General features: G+C 41.0%; 1 protein-coding gene across 1 annotated transcript in view; it reads left to right on the top strand.

The window, feature by feature from the left end:
* Positions 1 to 14,478: 14,478 nt before the first annotated feature.
* Positions 14,479 to 23,654, top strand: part of syt9b (synaptotagmin IXb) — a 38,027-nt gene continuing 28,851 nt past the window's right edge. The window contains exon 1 of the mRNA XM_072434424.1: positions 14,479 to 15,098. Coding sequence (XP_072290525.1) covers positions 14,951 to 15,098 — 148 coding nt within the window. The 5' untranslated portion in view covers positions 14,479 to 14,950. The remainder of the gene's footprint in view (positions 15,099 to 23,654) is intronic.

The raw sequence follows: 23,654 nt of genomic DNA on the forward strand, positions 1-23,654 counted from the left end.
TAAACTTAGACGACCATCTCTCACAGGTAAGCTAACATTTTAGACAAACTACGCTTGTTAGTCAGGAATATAAATGACTGAATTTGCTTTGCTCTAAGCTTAGATCCTGTCCCTCCATGACTCTCTGAGCACCAAAGAGGACCATGGGACTCTACACATGGTGAGTCATATTTTGGATGCCTGTGTCGTATTTTAGCCAATATTTATGGTGCATGTAATTAATAGTTTTGTAGTAGTATTAACGAGTCTTACCTGAGTCCTGCCTGAGTCCTGCCTGAATCCTGTCAGAGTCCTGTCCCAGTCCTGTCAGAGTCCTGTCCCAGTCCTGTCCCAGTCCTGTCCCAGTCCTGTCCGACTCCTGTCCCAGTCCTGTCCGAGTCCTGTCCCAGTCCTGTCCCAGTCCTGTCCGAGTCCTGTCAGAGTCCTGTCCCAGTCCTGTCCGAGTCCTGTCCGAGTCCTGTCCCAGTCCTGTCAGAGCCCTGTCCCAGTCCTGTCCGAATCCTGTCAGAGTCCTGTCCCAGTCCTGTCCGAGTCCTGTCCCAGTCCTGTCCCAGTCCTGTCAGAGCCCTGTCCCAGTCCTGTCCGAGTCCTGTCAGAGTCCTGTCCCAGTCCTGTCCCAGTCCTGTCCCAGTCCTGTCCGACTCCTGTCCCAGTCCTGTCCGAGTCCTGTCCCAGTCCTGTCCCAGTCCTGTCCGAGTCCTGTCAGAGTCCTGTCCCAGTCCTGTCCGAGTCCTGTCCGAGTCCTGTCCCAGTCCTGTCAGAGTCCTGTCCCAGTCCTGTCCGAGTCCTGTCAGAGTCCTGTCCCAGTCCTGTCCGAGTCCTGTCCCAGTCCTGTCCCAGTCCTGTCAGAGCCCTGTCCCAGTCCTGTCCGAGTCCTGTCAGAGTCCTGTCCCAGTCCTGTCCCAGTCCTGTCCCAGTCCTGTCAGAGTCCTGTCCGAGTCCTGTCCGAGTCCTGTCCCAGTCCTGTCCCAGTCCTGTCAGAGTCCTGTCCCAGTCCTGTCCCAGTCCTGTCAGAGTCCTGTCCCAGTCCTGTCCGAGTCCTGTCAGAGTCCTGTCAGAGTCCTGTCCCAGTCCTGTCCCAGTCTTGTCCGAGTCCTGTCCCAGTCCTGTCAGAGTCCTGTCAGAGTCCTGTCCCAGTCCTGTCCGAGTCCTGTCCCAGTCCTGTCAGAGTCCTGTCCCAGTCCTGTCCGAGTCCTGTCAGAGTCCTGTCCCAGTCCTGTCCCAGTCCTGTCCGAGTCCTGTCCCAGTCCTGTCAGAGTCCTGTCCCAGTCCTGTCCGAGTCCTGTCCCAGTCCTGTCCCAGTCCTGTCCGAGTCCTGTCCCAGTCCTGTTCGAGTCCTGTCCCAGTCCTGTCAGAGTCCTGTCCGAGTCCTGTCCCAGTCTTGTCCCAGTCCTGTCCGAGTCCTGTCCCAGTCCTGTCAGAGTCCTGTTCGAGTCCTGTCCCAGTCTTGTCCCAGTCCTGTCAGAGTCCTGTCCCAGTCCTGTCCCAGTCCTGTCCGAGTCCTGTCCCCGTCCTGTCCCAGTCCTGTCCCAGTCCTGTCCGAGTCTTGTCCCAGTCCTGTCCGAGTTCTGTCCCAGTCCTGTCAGAGTCCTGTCCCAGTCCTGTCAGAGTCCTGTCCCAGTCCTGTCCCAGTCCTGTCCCAGTCCTGTCCCAGTCCTGTCCGAGTCCTGTCCCAGTCCTGTCAGAGTCCTGTCCGAGTTCTGTCCCAGTCCTGTCAGAGTCCTGTCCCAGTCCTGTCCCAGTCCTGTCCGAGTTCTGTCCCAGTCCTGTCAGAGTCCTGTCCCAGTCCTGTCCCAGTCCTGTCCCAGTCCTGTCCGAGTCCTGTCCCAGTCCTGTCAGAGTCCTGTCCCAGTCCTGTCCCAGTCCTGTCCCAGTCCTGTCCGAGTCCTGTCCCAGTCCTGTCAGAGTCCTATCCCAGTCCTGTCCCAGTCCTGTCCGAGTCCTGTCCCAGTCTTGTCCCAGTCCTGTCCGAGTTCTGTCCCAGTCCTGTCAGAGTCCTATCCCAGTCCTGTCCCAGTCCTGTCCGAGTCCTGTCCCAGTCCTGTCCCAGTCCTGTCAGAGTCCTGTCCCAGTCTTGTCCCAGTCCTGTCCGAGTTCTGTCCCAGTCCTGTCAGAGTCCTATCCCAGTCCTGTCCCAGTCCTGTCCGAGTCCTGTCCCAGTCCTGTCCCAGTCCTCTGTCCCAGTCCTGTTCCAGTCCTGTCCCAGTCCTGTCCAAGTCCTGTCCCAGTCCTGTCCCAGTCCTGTCCCAGTCCTGTCAGAGTCCTGTCCCAGTCCTGTCCCAGTCCGCTCTGCACTGTAGAAATATGGTCTCATACATCAGATGCAACAGTAAAACATTCCTTGTGACAGTATATTTAAGTGTTTTGGTTTACATGTGTGATTGTTCCGGAGAAGATCACTCTGGCCACTGTCTGAAGAGCCTGTACCTCCAGCCTCTCACCTGCGTCTGCTGTGTGGACATGACTTCTAATGAAGATAGGCACATGGAGGAGGTGGATCTCATCTATGCTCTGGATCAAGTCTAAAAACACCTCTGGACACTAGACTGGACTCACACACTAACTATCTGCACTTAAACACAAGCTTGTCTGAGCTCAGAGCAACTTCACTCAGTTTATATTCTGTGCAGACTCTGGTGCGTGAGCCTCATTTGTTTATTGATTTGGACTAAAACGGGTGATTTACATAAATAAATATCTTTGCAAATGCTTTGTTTCTTCATTATTGTGCTGTAAGTACTTATTGCACTGTGTGACTGAAAATGCTTTTAAATAGTAATAAATAAAACAAATGAGAATGATGATGACATGCAACCTTTACTTGGTAATAAGAAGTAGAGGAGAATGGTAATCTATGTATTTAAACCAATACACAACTTTATTAAATGTAAGGGTAAAGGTTACCACAAATAAATGAGTAAAGGGATGGTACTCCTTTATTTGGAGCGAGGATAATTGATCTAATTAGGGTTAGGTAAGTTTCCACTTTTTTTTGTTAGCTTTACATGTCGATCTCACAGAGAACACAGCAGTTCTTTTTCTACCTGCACATGTTAGATTTACGTCTCTGTTCACTGTGTGTCATTAAAGTCACATTGCATTTTATGATTTACAGTTATACCTGAGCATAACTTGAGGTTTGCCAGCTCTGTGTTATAAATGCAATTTCAAAATTTGCTTTCAATTATTACTCTATTCAATTGCAAATATGTTGTAATCAAAAATATAATGAATTACCTCCTGTTCAGTTTGATATCGGAGCTCTTTCTGCCGCTCAAACCTTGGAGCAAAGTAACTTTTCAAATAGGCACAAGAGCATAACAAATGAAAACAAATGAAGCCTGCGTAAATTCAGCCTGGAAGACCTTACTCCACCATCTACATCAAGGCCACCTGCTCCCCAGCTCAACCAACGCACCCAGTCCGGCCTGTCCGTCTGTGGGAGTCAGATCTCTCCTTCACCGCGGAACTCCCCCAGGTTTCTACTTTTTCCCATGAAGGTTTTTCTAGTTTTTCCTGGCCGAGAAGGAGGGTCTAAGGACAGGGGACTCCCGGGACATCGCCCCTCGCTCCTGCTCCCCATCTTCAATCAACGCACCCAAGTCACTTCTCCCCGCGGCACGTCGCACCTCTGCTCCCAATCAGCACACAGGTCCGATATTAACCCTCACTCAGTTGGCTCGGCCACTTCAGACCGTACTGCGACCCACCACCTCCCCTCCTCCTCCTCTGCATCCCTCTCATCCTAATCATCTACCCTCTCACCATATCTACCACCACCAGTCTCCAGGCCCTGGGGGAGACTCTAATACAAATAGATCATGGAGTGCCCATGATCGCAATGTCTTCCGCTGGGGTCTGAGCGCCAAATAACCCATGTAATAAAGCTTGCTGAACAGTACTTTCTGTGTCGCCTAGTCTCTCCAGGGTGTAATGTGTTTATGATTGAAACCACGGCTTTAGTTTTATCTTTCCATTTGGACTTGTGACTGGAGCTGGTCTGTGTCTGTGGTGTCTCATCAACACATATCTCACTGAACCAGCTTATTCCTGGATGAAGACACTTCTTAACCCTCACCCTCGTCATTTTTCAGGTGGTATAACAAAGATACTGATATTGGTCAAGATTGATAGCACCAGTATTGTCCAACATCCACAACAAAAACTAATTATCAGTTGCTCTTGTCTTGTTTCTGTCATATTTCTGTTTTATATGACAACTTAAAAGTAAATTACATGGTTATATTATTGAATACGGCGTGGAGTGGCATTTACTTTGTATGGCTTTTCCTTCCATTGCTCAACTATGAAAGCGCAGCAAGTGATATAAATTTTTTTGACACGAAGAGAAGATGAACAAGGGAGTGCTGTGTCTTCGCGTATCTAGGAACGGTTCAGCTGAGGTCTTGGTGGAGAGCTGTCCTGTTATGTTACGTTGTCAGTGCCCTGTGTCTCATTTTTATGCAGTTGTTCAAAGTTTTACTAACACAAATGTCTATGAGAGCAGCTGTGCACATCCTGAAGCTTTCTCTCATCAAAGTTACATACTTCTTCAACACCCGAATATGAAAAAGACCCCGTTTTTAGTTGGAGCTTACCTCAAACGAGCAAAACAAAATTCATTGTGGTGACATATCAGAAAGAAAAAAAGTATTTGAAATCATCTTGCAGCAATCAAGACTTAAAAAAAAAAAATAGAACAATTAAAAACATTTTTACGATTTCAAAGCAAAAGCAACTACTGCACTGCGAAACGTTACAGCCTCATTTAGTTAAGTCACTATGCAAATTGTAGTGTATTTAACCAGAACTGGCAAATAATGACCTTGCCTTAGAAGAGTTTATTCAACTAGAAGTGAAACGTTATGAGTTGGGAAAAATCTCTATAATAATAAATAATAATCAATAAAGGGGTGTGTCTAACTTTACCTGCATCAACTTGAAACATTTAGCAACAGTTTGTCAAATAATTAAACATCTACTTTTACAAAGGTCTCTCAAAATGCAGATTCTTATTGAAACAGCTTTGATAACTTGCGTGTGATAGTGAAAGGCCACATATAATGCAAAATTGACTTTTTTGAGCTTTTTTACCATGTTCTAACTTTTTTCCCTTATCAAAAACATGCTTGGAGTTGAAGTTAGCTTCATTCATGCTAGTTTGATGAATCCTGGTTAGAAAGTTCTCTACCCTCCGAGCATCCAAACACTTAGTTCTGAATCCCCTTGATAACTGATGTTTTCACTTTCTGAATTTCTCCTGTCGAATCACAATCAGAACAACTGCACGATATCAAATTGCCTTTGGCTTTTTTTTCAGCAACGTTTTATACACTCAGAAAACACATTTATTCTTGCATCATGTTTGTTGTCATTCGTTTTTGACTGTCCAAACAAACCAGTTCTAATTTCTTATGCCTCGTGTCGGACAGTATTCGTATGATATGCTGCAGCTCCATTTTTATCCATGCATTCATTTTCTACCGCTTGTTCCCATGAGGGGTTGTTGCAGGGTTTTGTCATTTTATTTTTCGAACATAAACCAACAAGAATAAACACATATGCCAAAAAACAAAACACACACACACAGGTACCAGAAAGAACTCAGGATAAGTGGATAAACATTGAGCTCCTTTGTGACCTGTTGATTGGCTGTTGCTACTGCTTTAAACACGAAACAGTACGAAAAAAACATAATAAACAAACAAACAAACAAACATATGCAAAGAAAGAACGATAAAGAACGGTGGTGTCATCCAAATGAACGAGGGGTTAAAGCATATTATGAGTGAAAAATAAGAATCCCATTTTGTCCATTGTTTATTGAATTTGTTCATTTTCAAATTGAGTCCAGCGGTTATTTTTTCCATAGTGCATAAGTCGGTTATGATGTTTGTCCAGTCCATTATCTGCAGAATCGGAGCAGTTTGTCATCCCCTTTTTTGTGATGGCCGTCTTCCCAGCTGCCAGAAATATGCTCCAAAGATATCCGTCCATTATGTCCATGGCGGGGGTTTTGAGGCCCAAATACATTTATACAAAATTGAGTGGGATGGTGGTGCATTCAGCCCCTCCCTGTGAATAATGTGCACTTTGACATGGTGTTGTGAAAAAATGTGTCACATTCTTCCAACAGAATTCCCTAGAATAACACCTTCCCACTCCTGATCTGTCAAAACAAAATTACCTTCCTTTTCCTATTTAATCTAATATATTTAGAAGATTGGCTGTCCAAGTCATTTATGCAAAGATATTATTCTCCTTGAAAGTTTAGATGAATATGCTTTAATAAAGATTTCAGTCAGAGTGTTATTGTTATTTCTTATTATAATTTATGATTGATGTGATGATTATTATTTGTAAATACCTATACAAATCCTGTTTCTCCAAGCCAAGTTAAATTATTTTCATATGATTTTCTTTAACAATCTGGTAAAAAAAACAAAAACAAAACCTTTTGTTATCTAGATCTTAAGTCTTAGGTCGATACGGTTTGGCTCAAAACTTTGGTCATAAGCCATGCTGTTTCATTCCCAGTTATATATTTATGTCTGTTATTAAGAAAAACATCAATACGTGTGTCTGACCTTTCACTTTAAGTAGAACATTTATTTTTAATTTGATAAAAAATGGCAGACAACTGTTTGGTTAACTCTTGTAAATGTCCCCATAGTGAATGATGGGGATTTTGAAGAGATCTCTTGTGAAAGTGAATGCAGACCTGATGTGTTTCTCAGGCTCTCAGACCCACATCCTGCATTCAGAGGCCAAGGTCTACAAAGATTCACTTGTTTGTCAGTAGATTGAGCTGCCATCTACTGCCTCCTGTTGGACCTCGGCAGATGTCCTTGCTTCCTTTGGCCAAAACAATGTTGTCTTTTGGTCTTCACTCCCAGCGGAAGTGTTCAAAATGTATAGGAAATATTACATACAAATGAAAGCAGCAAAAAGACTTCTTTACTATGTTGAATCATCACTACCACTACGACAGATGAAGATGATCTTTACCTAGAAAAGCAAAAATTGTATTTATTTGTATTTTTCTAAGCAGAAAAGGGAAGAGAGAAGGAAGAGTCATTCACCAAACAGTTTAGGCCAAGAGGCAAACCCACTACACCAAGGTTCTAAATAAAGTTTATATATTAAATATCAAATCACATTTTGCCTCAAAATATGTTGCTAGAAAATGCTTCTAGAAAGTGGGCCAAATTGTGACTGTCAGATCACAATCAGAGAATCTCATCTTTTGCAGTACATTTTACGGTGATGTGCAGTGGACAACAACAGAAAAGAAAACAAAGGCCGTGCACCGCGATCACAAGCTTTAAAGGCACCTAGTACCATTCTTTAATTATCACCAACCAATTAAAGAACCATCGCACTCTCTGGGGGCGTGACAATCTCAAGAAGGTATTCTTTGTACTCTTTGAGCAATTGAAATCCTGTAATGAACAAAAGCCAGTCTCAAGAAGTATTGACAAAAATAAATATTAGGCTGCTGTGACATTAAATGGTTGAACTGAAGATTCACTGCAGTGGTGTTTATATTCTGTGTTGACCTATTAAGTTGTTAGTTTTTCCTACCTTTGAGGGACACTTTCTGCTTTTATAATGACTTATTGCTAAGATACTAAAGCTCTGTAAAGCAGAAAAGTGTCTTATAACTTCTAAATCTTCTGAATCTGATAATATAGCATATATATATATATTAATCTGTTAATTATTAATCTATTAATAATATAGCAAATAGCTGCAGAGTGCCGGAAAGCTAATTATAAATGCTCATAGAGGTGGGAGACATACAGAAAAAATTAACAATTTGCAATTGTTGTTTTGGAGATATGTGGAATTACAGTATATTTGTGATACTGTGTTTTTTTTGTTTATAATGAAAAAGAGAAAATTGAAAAAGGCTGATCAAAAAGAAAACTTGCAGTGCAATGTTTCAAATACGATTATAGTTGTTAATTTGACACTTAAAATGTTACAGTTCACTTTTTGTGCAGCCCTTAAACCTTAACAAAACTATTTAAAGGCATGTTTAAAGGACACACTATGTAACTTTTCTAGTGGAAGGTCTGGCACCTGCTTATTTCCATGGAGATGGAATATACCACCGTATGGCATTGTAATGTATATATCTCCATAGAGTCAAGCAGGTGACCCAATAGTCCAAGTCACAGGTCAGATCTGTGGAGCGGTGAGCCTGCTGACAGTGAGAACGGGTGATTTTCAAGATATTTCTATCAGCAATAAAACCACATGTAATCGAACGATACAAGATGGACACGTTTACACATCTCCATGGAGACAAGCAGGTGATAGACCCTCCACTAGAAAAGTTAATATTGTCAATATCACCCACCCCTTTGGCCTTTGTGTGCAGTATTTAAACACATTGCCTGATGGTGTGTTGTAGGTCTACTTCCTACTGTCCCCTCTGTGTCGGAACACATGGTACACATCCACGACTATGGTCCCCCTGATGAAGACCTAGCAGCTTGACATGTTGTGGCTTTTATGCATAACTATCTAATGTTGCCACTTGCCACCATCTCCACAATGTGTTTGCTTTAGAGCTCTGACAGGTACTGTAGCTCTGAAAGGCTGTCACAGGGGCTAATGGAGGATGGTGGAGCACTGAAAACCCATAAAGACGTGGTTATGCCACAAGTGCTACGTACGTCTGGTCACTTTTGAACAGGGAGTCATTATGATCACAGTTTATTGTGAAACCAAACTTAGAATGCTGACAAATCAATCAATCAATCAATCAATCAATCAATCAAATGTTAAGTAAAGAAAAACTGTACTGTGTAAATAATGAATGGAAGTAGGTCTGAGGCTGGAGTTCTTTATTTACCATCCGGAGACATGAACCCTCAGGACATTGTCATAGTATTGTCCATTCAATTCAAGCTTGTCTATACTTCTGTTGTAGGGAGTATTTCACCTCAGATGATGACTTTCTGGGACTTACTGTAGCTTCAAGAAACTCTCTAGAGATAATGTCAGTGGTGTTTGTCTTTTAGCTGGAGTTGATCTGTAACTCTGTGAGAGACATTTAAGAAGCTCAACAGATGCCTTGTGTCTCTCTGAGGCAGCTGGCCTGGCACTTAGCCGTGGTAACACAAATCCAAATTCAACTCAGAGACTTCCAAAACACACACACACGCACGCACGCGCACACACACACACACACACACACACACACACACACACACTGACAGAGCAGGTGCACCGCTCATATGTACACTGAACTCAAACTAAGTCAAATTCATCCAGATCAAAGGTGTTCCCAAATACTCACACAGTGTCCCAGACAAAACTCTTGGGCTGGAGAACAATAGGTTTTCAGGATGAAGCAGGATTTGAGCCTGTCCTGGACAAAACTTGTCAGGACATCTGGTCATTACAGCCCAGTTTTTGTATTTATTTCATTGTTAGTCAGAGTTTGATTCTCTCATCATCATCATCATCATCATCATCATCATCATCATCATCATCATCATCATCATCATCATCATCAACAACAACAACAACAACAATCATCAATGTATATACATGCACAGACATTCAGAATATACATGTCATAAAATAAGAAGCATTGTACAATACTTGAACCTCAACAACATTTACAGAAACCTTTTAGCACATTCTGATGGATTGCCACTATATTGTCTGAATATTGTCAATGGGTTATTTCCCCAAACATTCAGATTTCTCACCTCATATCTCTGAACAGCCTTGGCTCTTGTTAATTATCAGTTGCTGCCATGGTTACCAAATGACCCCTGACCTTGATCTGACTTACATCAATCAGTCATATCATAAAATGCAAAAAGCTCCAAATGATCCAGTAGCAAGGTCCCTCCATCTTTTTGGCCTGGGGTTATGCATTACACCAGTGGAATATTTCTTTGGTATTTCATGTTATTTATGTGTAGTTTCATGGTGGTAGCCTTCCAGGGTGAAATATGTGTTTGATTGAGGCTATTTTTCAAACTATAAATTCTTTGAAAATGTAATGTACCCACCACATATTTGTTTACTTATTTATTCCTGTGCTTATTTCCTATAAGGGTTGGAGTTTATGGCACATATGGACATTCAGCCACAACATACACCGCAAACCGAGCTGACTGTGACACATAATAACAACAAACAGAAATTTGCTAGATTAGTTTAAGTGTGATTAACTCATTTTTCTGACTTCTTTCTACTTCTACTTGTCAGTATAACAACAAAAACATTGCTATAGATTAACCCAGGGTAAGCGATAAGATATAGGCCTTATCAACCAAGACATCTCAACTTCTTCAGTCTCCAGATGAATTAGTTTAGTCTTTTCTTATAAAATATTATTAAATATTATAATAACTCTTGTACACTTTTCTCATTGAGTGTCTGCTTGATGTCACGCAGGCACTATATGTTCTTGTATTTCACGTATTTTTTTATTATTATATTTTTCATGATTTTCCATTTAGCCAGTTTCAACTCCTTAACGCTTCAACCGATTTCAACATGTTATACCTCATTACGATCGCTTTCACAATACAGTGATCCCTCGCTATAACGCGGTTCACTTTTTGCGGTCTCGCTGCTTCGCGGATTTTCATCATGCATTGTGTTCTGCATTCTGATTGGCTAAACAGTCTCTCCGCGTCTTCTCTACCTGTGTGTCAATAATTTTATGGATTAATATGTACATGTACGTAAAACCGCTTGCCAAATTGAAGTTTGCGAGGCCGGTGAGAGCGCGCGTGTGAGCTGCGGGACACGCCGGTGAGAGCGCACGTGTGTGCTGCGTGAGAGGCTGGTGAGAGCGCGCGTGTGAGCTGCGGGACACGCCGGTGAGAGCGCACGTGTGTGCTGCGTGAGAGGCTGGTGAGAGCGCACGTGTGTGCTGCGTGAGAGGCTGGTGAGAGCGCACGTGTGAGCTGCGGGACACGCCGGTGAGAGCGCACGTGTGTGCTGCGTGAGAGGCTGGTGAGAGCGCACGTGTGTGCTGCGTGAGAGGCTGGTGAGAGCGCACGTGTGTGCTGCGGGACACGCCGGTGAGAGCGCACGTGTGTGCTGCGTGAGAGGCTGGTGAGAGCGCACGTGTGTGCTGCGTGAGAGGCTGGTGAGAGCGCACGTGTGTGCTGCGGGACACGCCGGTGAGAGCGCACGTGTGTGCTGCGTGAGAGGCTGGTGAGAGCGCACGTGTGTGCTGCGTGAGAGGCTGGTGAGAGCGCACGTGTGAGCTGCGGGACACGCCGGTGAGAGCGCACGTGTGAGCTGCGTGAGAGGCTGGTGAGAGCGCACGTGTGAGCTGCGGGACACGCCGGTGAGAGCGCACGTGTGAGCTTCAATGTTTTATGGAGTATTTCATTGTATAATAACTGTAAAAAAATAAAGGTTTCTACTTTGCGGATTTCGCCTATTGCGGGTTCGTTTTGGAACGTAACCCCCGCGATAAACGAGGGTTCACTGTTGTACGTGTGCTATTACTTTTGACATTTGAAAAACTTGTACTTTTTACAGAATTTGCAAGAATTTGCAAAAGTATTAGTACTCCATTTAGCCAGATTCAACTCATTAATGCTTCAACCAATTTCAACATGTTTTACCTCATTACGATCGCTTTCGCAGTAGTATGTGTGCTATTACTTTTGACATTTGAACAACTTGTACTTTTTGCAGAATTGTCGAATTTTCAAAAGTATTAGTTTTCCCCATTTAAATGAATTTGGGCAATGAGTGTCTGCGGAATTCTTTAGATTTTATTCTTTAAGCTTTATTCTTTAGAATTTTGTGACGGAGCCAGTCAAGCGAGAGAGAGAGGGGGAGAGGGAGAGAGAGGGGGGAGATGGGGGGAGAGGGAGAGACGCAGACACTCCAGCAATGGCTTTAGCCATTGCAGATTTTCTAGTTATTTATGTATTTATTTATACACAAGCTTGTCATGATCATAAATAAATCACCCTGATGCATTCCTATCTGTTTGAGTCTTTGCAGAATGAAATAGGATTGAAAATGTCTTCAATATGTCTTTGAGTCTTGAAAGTGGCCCACACGAGCAGAGAGAATTAGACTGTTCCTTGAATACGCTTCCAGGAAAGCTCTGTGTTCTCCAGTGCTTCAAGCATCTCTCTGTTTTGGTGCCGAAATTCTATATTTTAAACCATGGAAGAATTGAAAAATGTGACGGGCAAAAATAGTCTGCAAGTCAGTGTTTTGTTTCTGATGTAACAACTTGTTTTAACACTGTACACTGTGCACTATTTCATAAACATTATCCTTTAGTTTGAAATTACATGAATAGGGATTATAACCGAAATATTGTGATATTGTCTCACCATAATATTGTGAGCTGACACAGTTCAGGCTCCTTTGATCAATGGCATTGTTTGTTCGTTTTAAACCTAACAACAGCTCCTTTGCTTATTTTCACTGTATTTTTCAGTACATTTATGTTTTAAGTCTTGCGTTTGTAATTCTGCAATCGCAATGAATATCATACTGTGAGATGCATATCTTGAAAATAAAATCTGACGGTTCAGAAAGTTTGAATAAATCCTCTAGAATGTAGTGGGCGACAGAACTTGGGTTACTTGTGTGTCTTGTAGCTGTGTGCTGAACATTTAAAGGTTCGACTCATGGAGCACAGTGAGACTGCTGCAGCAGCCTTTATTAGCAGCTTCACTATAGGGTGACATTTCTGAGCCATTTCTCCCTTCATTACTCGCATCAGTAAAAGGTCAGACTCCTGCATGTGGGCCCTCCCAGGTGTCCGCTGCACCCTCTGCACCCTCTGCACCCTCTGCACCCTCTGCACCCTCTTCCTGTTAAAACATCTGTTGCCCACAAGCGCGGCCTCATCTTTATTACTCATGGGTTTGATTCAAGGAGGGATCGGGATGGGTGAGTCTGCACAACATTTCACTGGATGGCAGAAGAAGAAAGAAGAGAGACAAGCAGAAATCAAGTCAAAAGTAGGATATAGACTATAAAGTGCATATGATTGAGTTAGGCTACACTAAAGTGTTATGAACATGCTTATATTCAGGATTTTACTAAACATGCTTATTTTCCCCAGTTTGACAATTTTGGTGACATATATAATTGTACTTCCTGGTTGGACATGTGTCGTCGAGGTAAAACAGTGGCGTGCAGTCAGGGCAATCAAGGCAATCAGTGATTGGCCAATAAAATATAAAATGACTGTATGTCACAACAATATATCACTTATATATAAGTAAATAAATATATCCAAATAAGCCAGTTTTCCCCTCACTTCTGCTGCTGAAGCTCGGCTGAACGGGAAGCATGGTTCTGTTTTTACCACAGCGGCTCAGTCTGTGGCCATGTTCAGAGGCCCGTTCATGCTCCGCTCGCTAACATGAGCTTTTACAACCAGAGCGGAGAGCAGCTTGTTTTAGAGGTCTGTACATGCTCTGAGGACCACACAGCCTCAAACCCATAGATCTATGCTCAAACCACGCTCAATAAACCTGTGTGGGAATCAAGGATGTTTGCAGGTTCTGCCCTATCTGAGCATGTGCAGAGGAGCAGCGAACCAAGTCGAAGCCTGACTTTGCATGCTTTTTTAACACCCCAGGTCTACTTGCCCATCCATAAGAATCACCGCACACAACTGCTGTTAAATTACTGTTACCTAGCAACCATAATGTAAATAATGGCCAAAATCCAAACAAATTACACACTAGTGAGGATTTGACAATAATAACTGATAACACCATAATTTGTTAAATGATTGTGGCATTGTGGGTATAGTTCCAGCCCTCAACCATTAGCCAAATCTCTCTAACCCACAAAGCAAGTGTCCTGTCTAATAAAGCATTCAGATCAGAAAATAACTTCACTTCTTGTCATTTAAAACTTGTATTTAATGTTATCTTCACAAATTGTGCAGATTTTAGTTTCTTTCTTTTTGACTTCTATAGGTTGTTTTAACATTGTTCATTGTTTTAGGTTGCAATAAATCATCAAAACAAGTTGTGAATTCTGTTCATTGTCAATGGCAACAAACATTTTGTTATTCTGATTCTGCATAGTTACCACAGGAACTATGCAGAATCCTATTTACTATATCACACCAAACAAACACTAAATAATTAGAAAAACATGAGAACCTGCGTGCACTTTAAGTCGTTAAGGACTATGTAGACTATATTGTGTATTGTGTACTATATTACTGCTATATCAGGTATTAGGCAGGATCTATATAACAGTCCACTATCAGAGGCCTTTACTCAAATTTGAGATTTGGAAGTTTAGATACACTTCAGTAAATCATTCTTATACAAATGCACTTTTGAGCCATATGTATTCCATATAGAGATGTAGTTTCCACATTAGATCTCTCAGTTACGGTCTCTCCGTAGATGCTGTGCGCTGATCGTGGTGCTGATGCGAGGGGAGTGGTGTTGGAGGCTGAACTTCCTGTCTGTCTCTCCGCATCCTCACGCTCTCAGGGATAATTGAGCGGAGTGAAAGGCGAGGATTCATTCCGGGACCATTGTGAGCGCTATGTGGAAGCCCGGAGGCTCGCTGCTGATTCGACTCCCACCATGACGTGAAAGCAGCGGCTAAGAAAAGGAGCTGAGAAAACCGGGGCAATCTCAGAAAAGAGAGAAAGGGGGAAAGTGCGCTCTCGTTCGGATGCGTAATTTCGCTGGAAATAACCGGCTGCAAAAACTTATGAAATTGTTGCTAGCACAGCCGACTTTTAATTGGAACCGAAAACAACAAACTTGATTGTCGCACTTTTGCTCTTTGTGGTGTTGTTGTGCGCGTGCGGAGCAGGCGCGCGCCTCGGGGGACCTCGGCGCTCTCCAGGGAGTAGACGCTTCTTCAGCCCCGCTTCAGGCGCGTGTCCGGTGGGTGCGAGCGCGTGTGGTTGTGGAGAATCACCCGAGCACTAAGAGGATGCTGGAGGGCAATGCCTGGAGAACGAGAGGATGAGATTTGTCGAAAGGCGCTGGAGCTGCTGTCCGAGCTGTGCTCCCGGGGAGAGGTCCAGGACGACCACTGCCTGGACTTCATCTACTACTTCCGGGACCTGGCCAGACCCCGCTACACGGACTCGGGTAAGGCTTGTGTGGGGGGTCTGCTCTGACCACCTCTGACCATCAGAGGTGGGCAAAGTACTGCTTTTCCTGAAAAAGACACTTGGTCAAACAATACTCCAATACTCAGTGAAATGATTACTTAAGTTAAAGTACTTAAGCATTTGCTGTAGAATCGACTTAAGTATCCAAAGTTCTTTTTTACAAATCATTTTGCTGTTTCAAAAAAAGATGCAAATTGTATTTTTTATCATATCCTGTTCAGTCCACCATATTAAACTATACATGATGTGAAATATTGGGTATAGGTTGAAAGAATATCAGCCGATATTTTTTATATTTCCTATTTCCAAAACAAATGTGAAAATATGCCAACTCAAAGCATGTTATAACTTTCAATATTGTTAACGGCATTCAAAATGAAATAAAGCTACATTACAACAAACAGATCAGTGACATCACGGCCACAACATGTGTGTGTGAGTCTGTGATATCTGCACAAATTAAGTAGTGAGCTTCATTGAAGCCTGTAAATGAGACAAAAGACATTAAAAACTCCTCCATGAACGTATTTTGTTCTTGGAGTTGAAAGTATTATATTTGTCTTTCAAATGTTGTGTACTTGCAAATTATAAATTTACTTGGTTACTGACCACCTCTGATAGTAATAAGGTTGCATTGATGCGCTCATTCCTGTGGTCCAGAGGAATTGGAGTCAAGGAAATTGTGCGTATAAGTTAATACGTGGAATTGGTACCTTGTGAAATACTCACATTTCGTGTTATGCAATTCATTGTTGGTGACAAGCATAAGGCTGATGGGCGAGGACAGCACATGGCATCGTGGCATATGCTTTCCTGAAAACTCATGGCACTGCTCCACAGCAATAAATCTAAGTCTTAATTAAGTATTATATATATATATATATATATATATATATATATATATATATATATATATATATATATATATATACTATATATATATAGTAAATATTAAGTCTATATTAAGCTTGCCACGTCAACATTCCTCTGTAGTATTTTAATTGAATTACACTCTATGCTTGAGATGTTGTCTATAGGGGTTATGACTGATATGTTGATTGTGGATCCAACACTTACCATTTCTAATGACCACTAAGCTTTTATCGTGTCGACTTGTAGGCTTCATGGAATCTAAATTAATCAACAGATTTTGCTTATGAATAAATTAAATGGGTGTATTTTGAGAGCTTCATTAAGGTTTAATCCCACAGAAACTCTACCTTTATTTTTGAAAGTGGTTCCCTTTCTAAGATTAACTGAAACCTAGTTTTTTATTTTAAATATAGCATTCACTTTACGTGCCAAAAATGGAAACGCAAACTGCATGTCAAACTAGCTGGTCAAACCACATTATTACAGTTTTAGAAGTAGATACACGTTAATTAATTTAGTATGTGATTCTTATGAAACAAAATAACTCCAAGTTACTTTTGTGCGTGCTTTCCACTACTGGCCGATGATAAAAAAAAAAAAAAAATCATACACATTGATAATTGAAATATATAGGTACCATTCAACAAAGCAATGTAAAATTAACTATAAAAATAACAATGTGTTATGCTCCATTACACCGCCTGCATCAAGACACCTGTTCCACAATGAGTTTTGGTGAAAATAATCAGTTCATATGTGATGAGAAGTGACTGTGAACTTGTTGCTTGCACGTTTTAGCACAGTTGAGTTGCACAAAGCCTGTGGGACTCTTGTCCAGTGTGTGTGTGTGTGTGTGTGTGTGTGTGTGTGTGTGTGTGTGGGTGGGTGTCTGTGTGTGTGTGTGTGTGTGTGTGAGGGAGAGAGAGCAGCCCCACCCAGTTCTCCATCAGCCATTAGCTCACTGTGGAAGGGGTGAGCTCAAGCAATTATGAAGGAGCTGAGATCATAATGCCTTATAGGATGCCTTGGCTTTCAGTGGTTCTAACTAGAAATATTAATCATCTTTGACCAAACCGACCTTTTTGGTCTATGTTGTTTTTTCCGATATAGGCCTGCAAGATTAATCGCAATCTAATCGAAACATAATTTAAATGTATCGGAGTTTCCTACAAAAACAATTAAATATCCGGTCTGTTTCAGCACAGTTTAAATCGGTGTAAACCTGTTCTGAAATACATTATTTTTTTGTTGTTTGTTTTGTTTGTCAGTTCATATAGACCTATTTTAGTCTTTTAGTCAATTCTCCTGGATGTGTTTAAAATGTGAACTTGAACAGAATCCATTTATAAAATTCAATTATTAAAACATAATTTGAGCAGCCCAAATCCAATATGTAAAGTCAAAGAGTCTCACTGTGGTCACCAAACGGTTTATTGTGGTTATAATTGACAGATGGTGCATTAAAGTTAAAGTGAAACAAAGCAAAACAAAAAATAATTAAACTAATAAAGTCCTATTTTATATTACCGTAGTTACAATTATTGGAAACGTTTTAACTTGTTTCCCACCACTATGCTAACATTCTACATCAAGATTAATGGCAATTAGAATGCCCACAATTTGCTCACGGAGATATTATGCTCACGGAAAATAAGAATAATATTTTAAACGCTGTTTTAACAAATTGCTGCATTTTCACAAAATCTGCCATCATTGAATCTTTTGCAAACAACAAAATATCTTAAAAAATAGAATGTCTCATTATGTTGAATTTTTTAAAAATATATTTACAGTATATATTTAGTTTCAACCTCTACAGATATGTTTTGAAATGCATATGATTCTTGTTTAAAATGTAAACTTTGAAATATTGAAACAAATCGCAAAACTAATCGCTTCTTAAAAATTGCAATTAGATATTTTTTCTAAATAATGCAACCCTATACTACAAAAATATCTTTAAATGCATGAATTAGTAAATATTTCAGTGACAGCGCACTTGCAACCGACACTTGATTTAAGTAAATACAGAACATAAAAAAATTACAATTCTCACTATTCTACTGTCATTCCTACAGACTCCCCCCATGTCTGTATATTTACATGTGCGCTGTATGTGCCTTTTTTTATACATGTTACAATCCATTATGAAACATGTATGATGAGGAGGATGTTGGAGCATCCAGATTAGTTCCCCCGAGGAGCCGTGACCCACTTGCTTTTGTATCAGACTTTCACACACAGCGCACACACAAACAAGCCTCTTTGCAAACGGAGAGGTGAGCCACTGGAGTTATTTCATCTACACCAATTATTCAATCATTCATCCATCCATCCATTTCAAACCCATTCAGTTCATCTTGCACTTGAAAGCAGGTCAGCCGGGAGTACCTAATAAAAAACTCACAATGGTGCCAAAACAGTACTCTGAGGCGCACCTTTGATCAATTATACATAGATTCAGGCACACTCTAATACATTATAATTAAAGGTCTTATTCAGGAGGGCTGGTTGAATGATGACTCCCGCTAGGAACAAAAGAGAATTTTATTTGAAAGTTTTAGGTCAAAATCAAAGAGAAAAACAAAATGTACTAAATGTACTATAAAAAATCTGAAGTATGAGTCAACCTTTGGAAGATATCCTTTAATTAGCCAAAGCCACGTACAAATATCATAATAGCTGAAGAAACACTAGAAGCTCATCCAAGTTATTCCATGATTGTAAAATGAACATGACCTCTGTAATTGCAGAGGTTTACTGTTTTAGTAAGTCTGCTAATTCTGTCCATGTTATCTGGGACACACTTGTACATTTAACCTGTTCACCTGCAACATGCTAAATTATTATTATTCATTATTTTTACATATTAGTTTTGAACGCGATCGTGGCTTAAACTCACCCTCCTCTCTTGACTTGTGGTGTTAACACTGGTTTGATCTTGGGGAGGTCTCTTTATGTTCATAGGCAACTAAAGCTGCAAACACAAACCACTGGTGGTCTCGAGATGTGGGACTGATTAAATGCTGAAGGAAATAGGTTGTTTTTTATTGCACCAGTGATTGCTTTTTGAGGTACTGTTGCCAGGCGACATAACATTATTGAATATTTGGGTTTTGAAATCTTTAAGCCTCTGGTGCTATTCTCAAACGAGCCCAATGATGTTAATGATGATTATTTGTGCCATTTTGTCTCATGTTCCAGCTGTTGTTTGAACACATAATGTGTCATTTGCCCCATCTCATCTCCTGCTTATATTCTAAATCTATAACTTGGAGGAGCTTCTACTTCATGGACAGCACAATCGCTTCACCCCAGATTTTGGCAGCCATTCTTTCATTCACTCTTGCCTGTAATTCCCAGACTTCCTGTGAGCATCTTTCCCCCCTCTGGCCTTTCACCTTGCCTATTGCATCCTATTGATGGGTTGGAGTTGCCCACTGCAGCGTATTGAACTGTAGTTGACGATGGCTCCCAAGAGAGTGGCTTTCCTACTGTACAGTCAGGGTCTAATGAGATGCCTAGAGTCCTGAGAACACTTTCACAGGATAAATTGATCATGATTATAGGCTTTCTCAGCCTCATCTTTTTTTATATATAATTCTATTAGCTCAGAAGGTCAGAGCAAAGATCTTTACGGGAATGTGTCCATAGAGAAATGTAGCACAGGCGTACAATCATTTTCAGAGTAATAAGGAAAAGGGGTTGTTTTAGTGGAGGTGTCATCAGACTAAACAATGACATTTCAGATATTTGTTAAGTGCAGGGGCAAATGCTCTTTCCGTTCATTTCATTCATTTAGGATCCACATTAGTTATTACCGCAGCAATAACTATTCTTCCTGGGGTCTCGAGTTACTATCTTTCGGCTTCCTCTTTATTCGTTTATGGTCATTATGACATTAATAGCACAACACATTTGGAAAGCTTTTATTGCATATTGCAGGGCACAATGGTGATTAAACACATTTTTGGTCAAATAAACATATCGTAAGTCAGTAATTTTCTCTTGATTATGCTAAAAAGTGTTTGTAATAGTCTTGGTTGAGGTTCAAGTATTGCACAAAACATGAATGGACTTAGACGACTCTGATTTTTTGGAGTTCAACATATTTCCAAGAACTGTGATATGATTCTTTTTTCGATAGCTTTTCCACCTCTACATGTGATAAATTAAAAGTTGCGATCGCCCAGTCCTAGTTTTATGTCGGATGCCCTTCTTGTTGCGACCTACTTCATAGTGACAGGATTGGATGAAGGAAATACTTAACCCGCTACAACGATGTTATCCAATTGCATCTTTGAGTCAATCCTTTTCATTATTTTGATCTAAAGTGAAAAAATAAAACAAAATAATGTTTATTTCACAACAAACCATTTTTTACTGCTATTTTGAAAATGAAAACCTTGACAGTTTGTGAACCTTTTTATGTGTGGCATTTCTAACATTTATACATCTTGTTACTTTTATGATACTTTCCATAATCTCGTTTCATAACACTTACAATACATCATTATTAGTTTTTGTCCAAAACTAGACTGAGAATATGCATGTTTCTCTTTGTATTAGACAGAAAACACTGCTGTTTCTAGTGAATGGGCCATTGAGTTCTTCTATTGAGTAGAGAGGCTAATTGCAGGTTATTATGTGTGTAGGTGTGATGGATGCCAGTGTTGGACCAGTGCAGGTAATTTCTGATGCTCTGTTTAGGTCTTTGGTGTGATGGGCTCATAATGACTGCCCCAGGACCCATAGGTTTGCTCTCATCACTGCCCCTCTGCCATTCCCTACTGTCAGATAACACAAATTTTACCTGGAAAGCTCTGTGAAAAGTGTATCCATGTTACCATTTCTTCTTAAGACATTCTTAAATTAGATAGCTCTATTTATATACCACTGAATCTGCAGTTTGAACAGTAAAGTCAACAAATAGCATAGCACATTATTGCCTATAGTTCATTCAATATTGTTGTTGTGTGTTGTAAAAAAAATACCAGATTGAGTGGAAATTCCTTTTTGGAAATTGAATATTAATCGTGCAGAACAAGTACTCTTCTATAAAGATATTATAGGGTGAGTGAGGTGTGTTAAAGAGAACATATTACGCTAACTCAACTTTAATGGGCTTTTCACCTTATTACAACAGTGTTTCCCCATCATTAAGATAAGATAAGATAAGATATTCCTTTATTGTCCACACATGGGGAAATTTAATTGTAATTTTCATTGCAACGCAGGTAGATACAGAGGAAAAGGACAGATAACTTATAGGAAGTTTAAAAAATACTCTTAATAGAAGAACTCTTATAAACAAAACTCTTATAAACTAAAACTCCTATAGACATAACCTCTCATTTCATAAAAGGAATGGAGGGGAAAAATAAAGATGAAATAAAATAAAAACAGCTAGCGTAAGACAAAATAATACTAATAATAATGGTAAAATAAACACTCTATTTACATCAGTTATATGCACATGAATGGGACATTATTGCGTGTGAGTACGACAGTAATTGCTCATGAATATACGGTATTATACGGTTTACTCAAAGTTGTATTTTAATTGAGTCCTGTATGTGTGATTAATCCTGTATTGTCCTGCATTTGAGGCTTGGGTGCTCAGAAAATTCCTGTTTTCACCTACCCCCTATCTCCGCCCAAATTCCTAGTAAGTATTTGAAAAATGAAGACTCTGAGTGATACATGTAGGTTTCCAAAATGTCACAAACTTTTCAAAAATCAAAACATGTAAAGACAATCTGTTCTTTGTTACACTGAACTGACACTATGAAGAGGCGGGGCTTATCAGTTTTGAACAGGAAGTCGATGGACCTGTTTCTGTTGCTAGGCCAATCAATATTTCAGTTTACAATAATGTAATTTTTTTATGGGAGTGTCTGCAGAGCCGCGGCGCGCGGCCGAAAAACCATGTTATTTTTATGCCGGCCGCGCGCCGCGGCTCCTGAAACTGCGCCGCTATTTGACCGCGTTTTAGCGCCGTTTTAGACCGCGCCGGGTTAAGGTTAGGATTAAGGTTAAGGTTAAGGTTAAGGTTAGGGTTAAGGTTAGGGTTAGGGTTAGGGTTAAGGTTAGGGTTAAGGTTAAGGTTAAGGTTAGGGTTAGGGTTAGGGTTAAGGTTAGGGTTATGGTTATGGTTATGGTAAATGCCGCGGTCCCTGAAACTGCGCGGCCATTTGACCGCGCCGCGGCTCTCCAGCCACGGCCTTTTTTTTATAGTAAGCATGGTATGTCTCCTTTAAATACAGGTGCTGGTTATGTACAAGCAGACCTGTTATTTATTTATTTATTTACAGAATTAGCATTTTCAGAATTTTTTGAGCATTTTGGAAGTGTTAACACTGATGCTTCCCAATCAACAGCTTGGTGCAGCATTTGGCTGTAGTGTTTTCTCAGAATCCAAATGGAATGATTTTTTTCTGGCCTCGATGAAATAGTGAAAGTGTTTGTGTTAGAAGAACTATTAACGTTCTGTGTAAGTGAAGTCAGGCTACAGAAAGAAAGTATTGGGAAAGATACTTTTTTATATCTTCAAAGCGATCTCTGAGCAATGTGCAATGCAAAGAAAATAAGCAAAACAATTATTGAAAGCAAACCTGTGCAACTTGAGACTTAAGAATGTTTTGGTTAGTTGGTCTGTGATAGTTGACAACATTCTGCTTTTCTGTATACACTTGAATGTATTACTCTGTTTTACCTGAGCTTTAGGGTTATGCCATTTTAATCGTACTTATGGCGATGCTGGGTGAGCAAAAATCCTCGCAGATGTTGTATAATTGGTTTTCCATGTGAATTTAACTCATATATATTTATTCTGCTTGTTAATGATGCTTAGACTGTCAAAGCAGAGCTGAACTTTTGTTCCTCGCAAAGCAACTAATGCAGGATGCACAGCCATCCTGTGCCATTTTTAGTAAATAAAACATAAGCTGAGCAAATAACACAATGATAAGTGGTTAGTCTATGATGAAGCCTGTATTCACCTTATTCCTGAAGCCCGGCTGGGTTCGGTCATATGACGCAATCCTTTTTCCAGTTGTATTAGTTAACATAAGGAGAAATTAAGAGAAAATAACTTTTTGGGTCGCCAAGGAAATCGGTTGCCTGACCAGCCATTCCCAACACGTTTTGGCAAACTACTTAACAAAACTGTGTGTGGGTCTGGGGCTCGACCGCTGCGTTTCAATTTCTAGGGCGGAGTTTAGAGCAGAGACAGAACCAATCACACAAACCTAGAAGTGATGTAAAAACGCAACACGCTTACGTAGCCCATGTCAACAAGGCGTGTTCCGCGTTATCCGTCCCCGAATGCAGAAAATGCCTCCTGAATCGCGATGACGCCCTTCGTATAACCGCATCTAATGCACGTTCATCATGGCAAGTAGAGCGCACTTTTCTGATTGTTCAAACCGAAGCGAGAGCAGAAGTAAACACTCGGTCACGAATGAATGTTTTAGAACGGGGGTGAAGAGCTACTTCCGGATCTCAGTGTGACGCGTTAAAACCTCCGACTGGGATTGGATAGGTAAATAGATTACCGACGATTTCATTGGCTCTGACTCCGATTCCAGACCCTTACGCATTCGAACAGAATGTGGGCGGGGCTGGCGGGTCAGGCAAGGAAATCGGTGCATGGTCACGT

The sequence above is a fragment of the Eucyclogobius newberryi genome, unplaced genomic scaffold (assembly GCF_026437365.1).
Source record: "Eucyclogobius newberryi isolate DKJ021-1_F unplaced genomic scaffold, fEucNew1.0.hap1 SCAF_7, whole genome shotgun sequence".
NCBI classification, from domain to species: domain Eukaryota; kingdom Metazoa; phylum Chordata; class Actinopteri; order Gobiiformes; family Gobiidae; genus Eucyclogobius; species Eucyclogobius newberryi.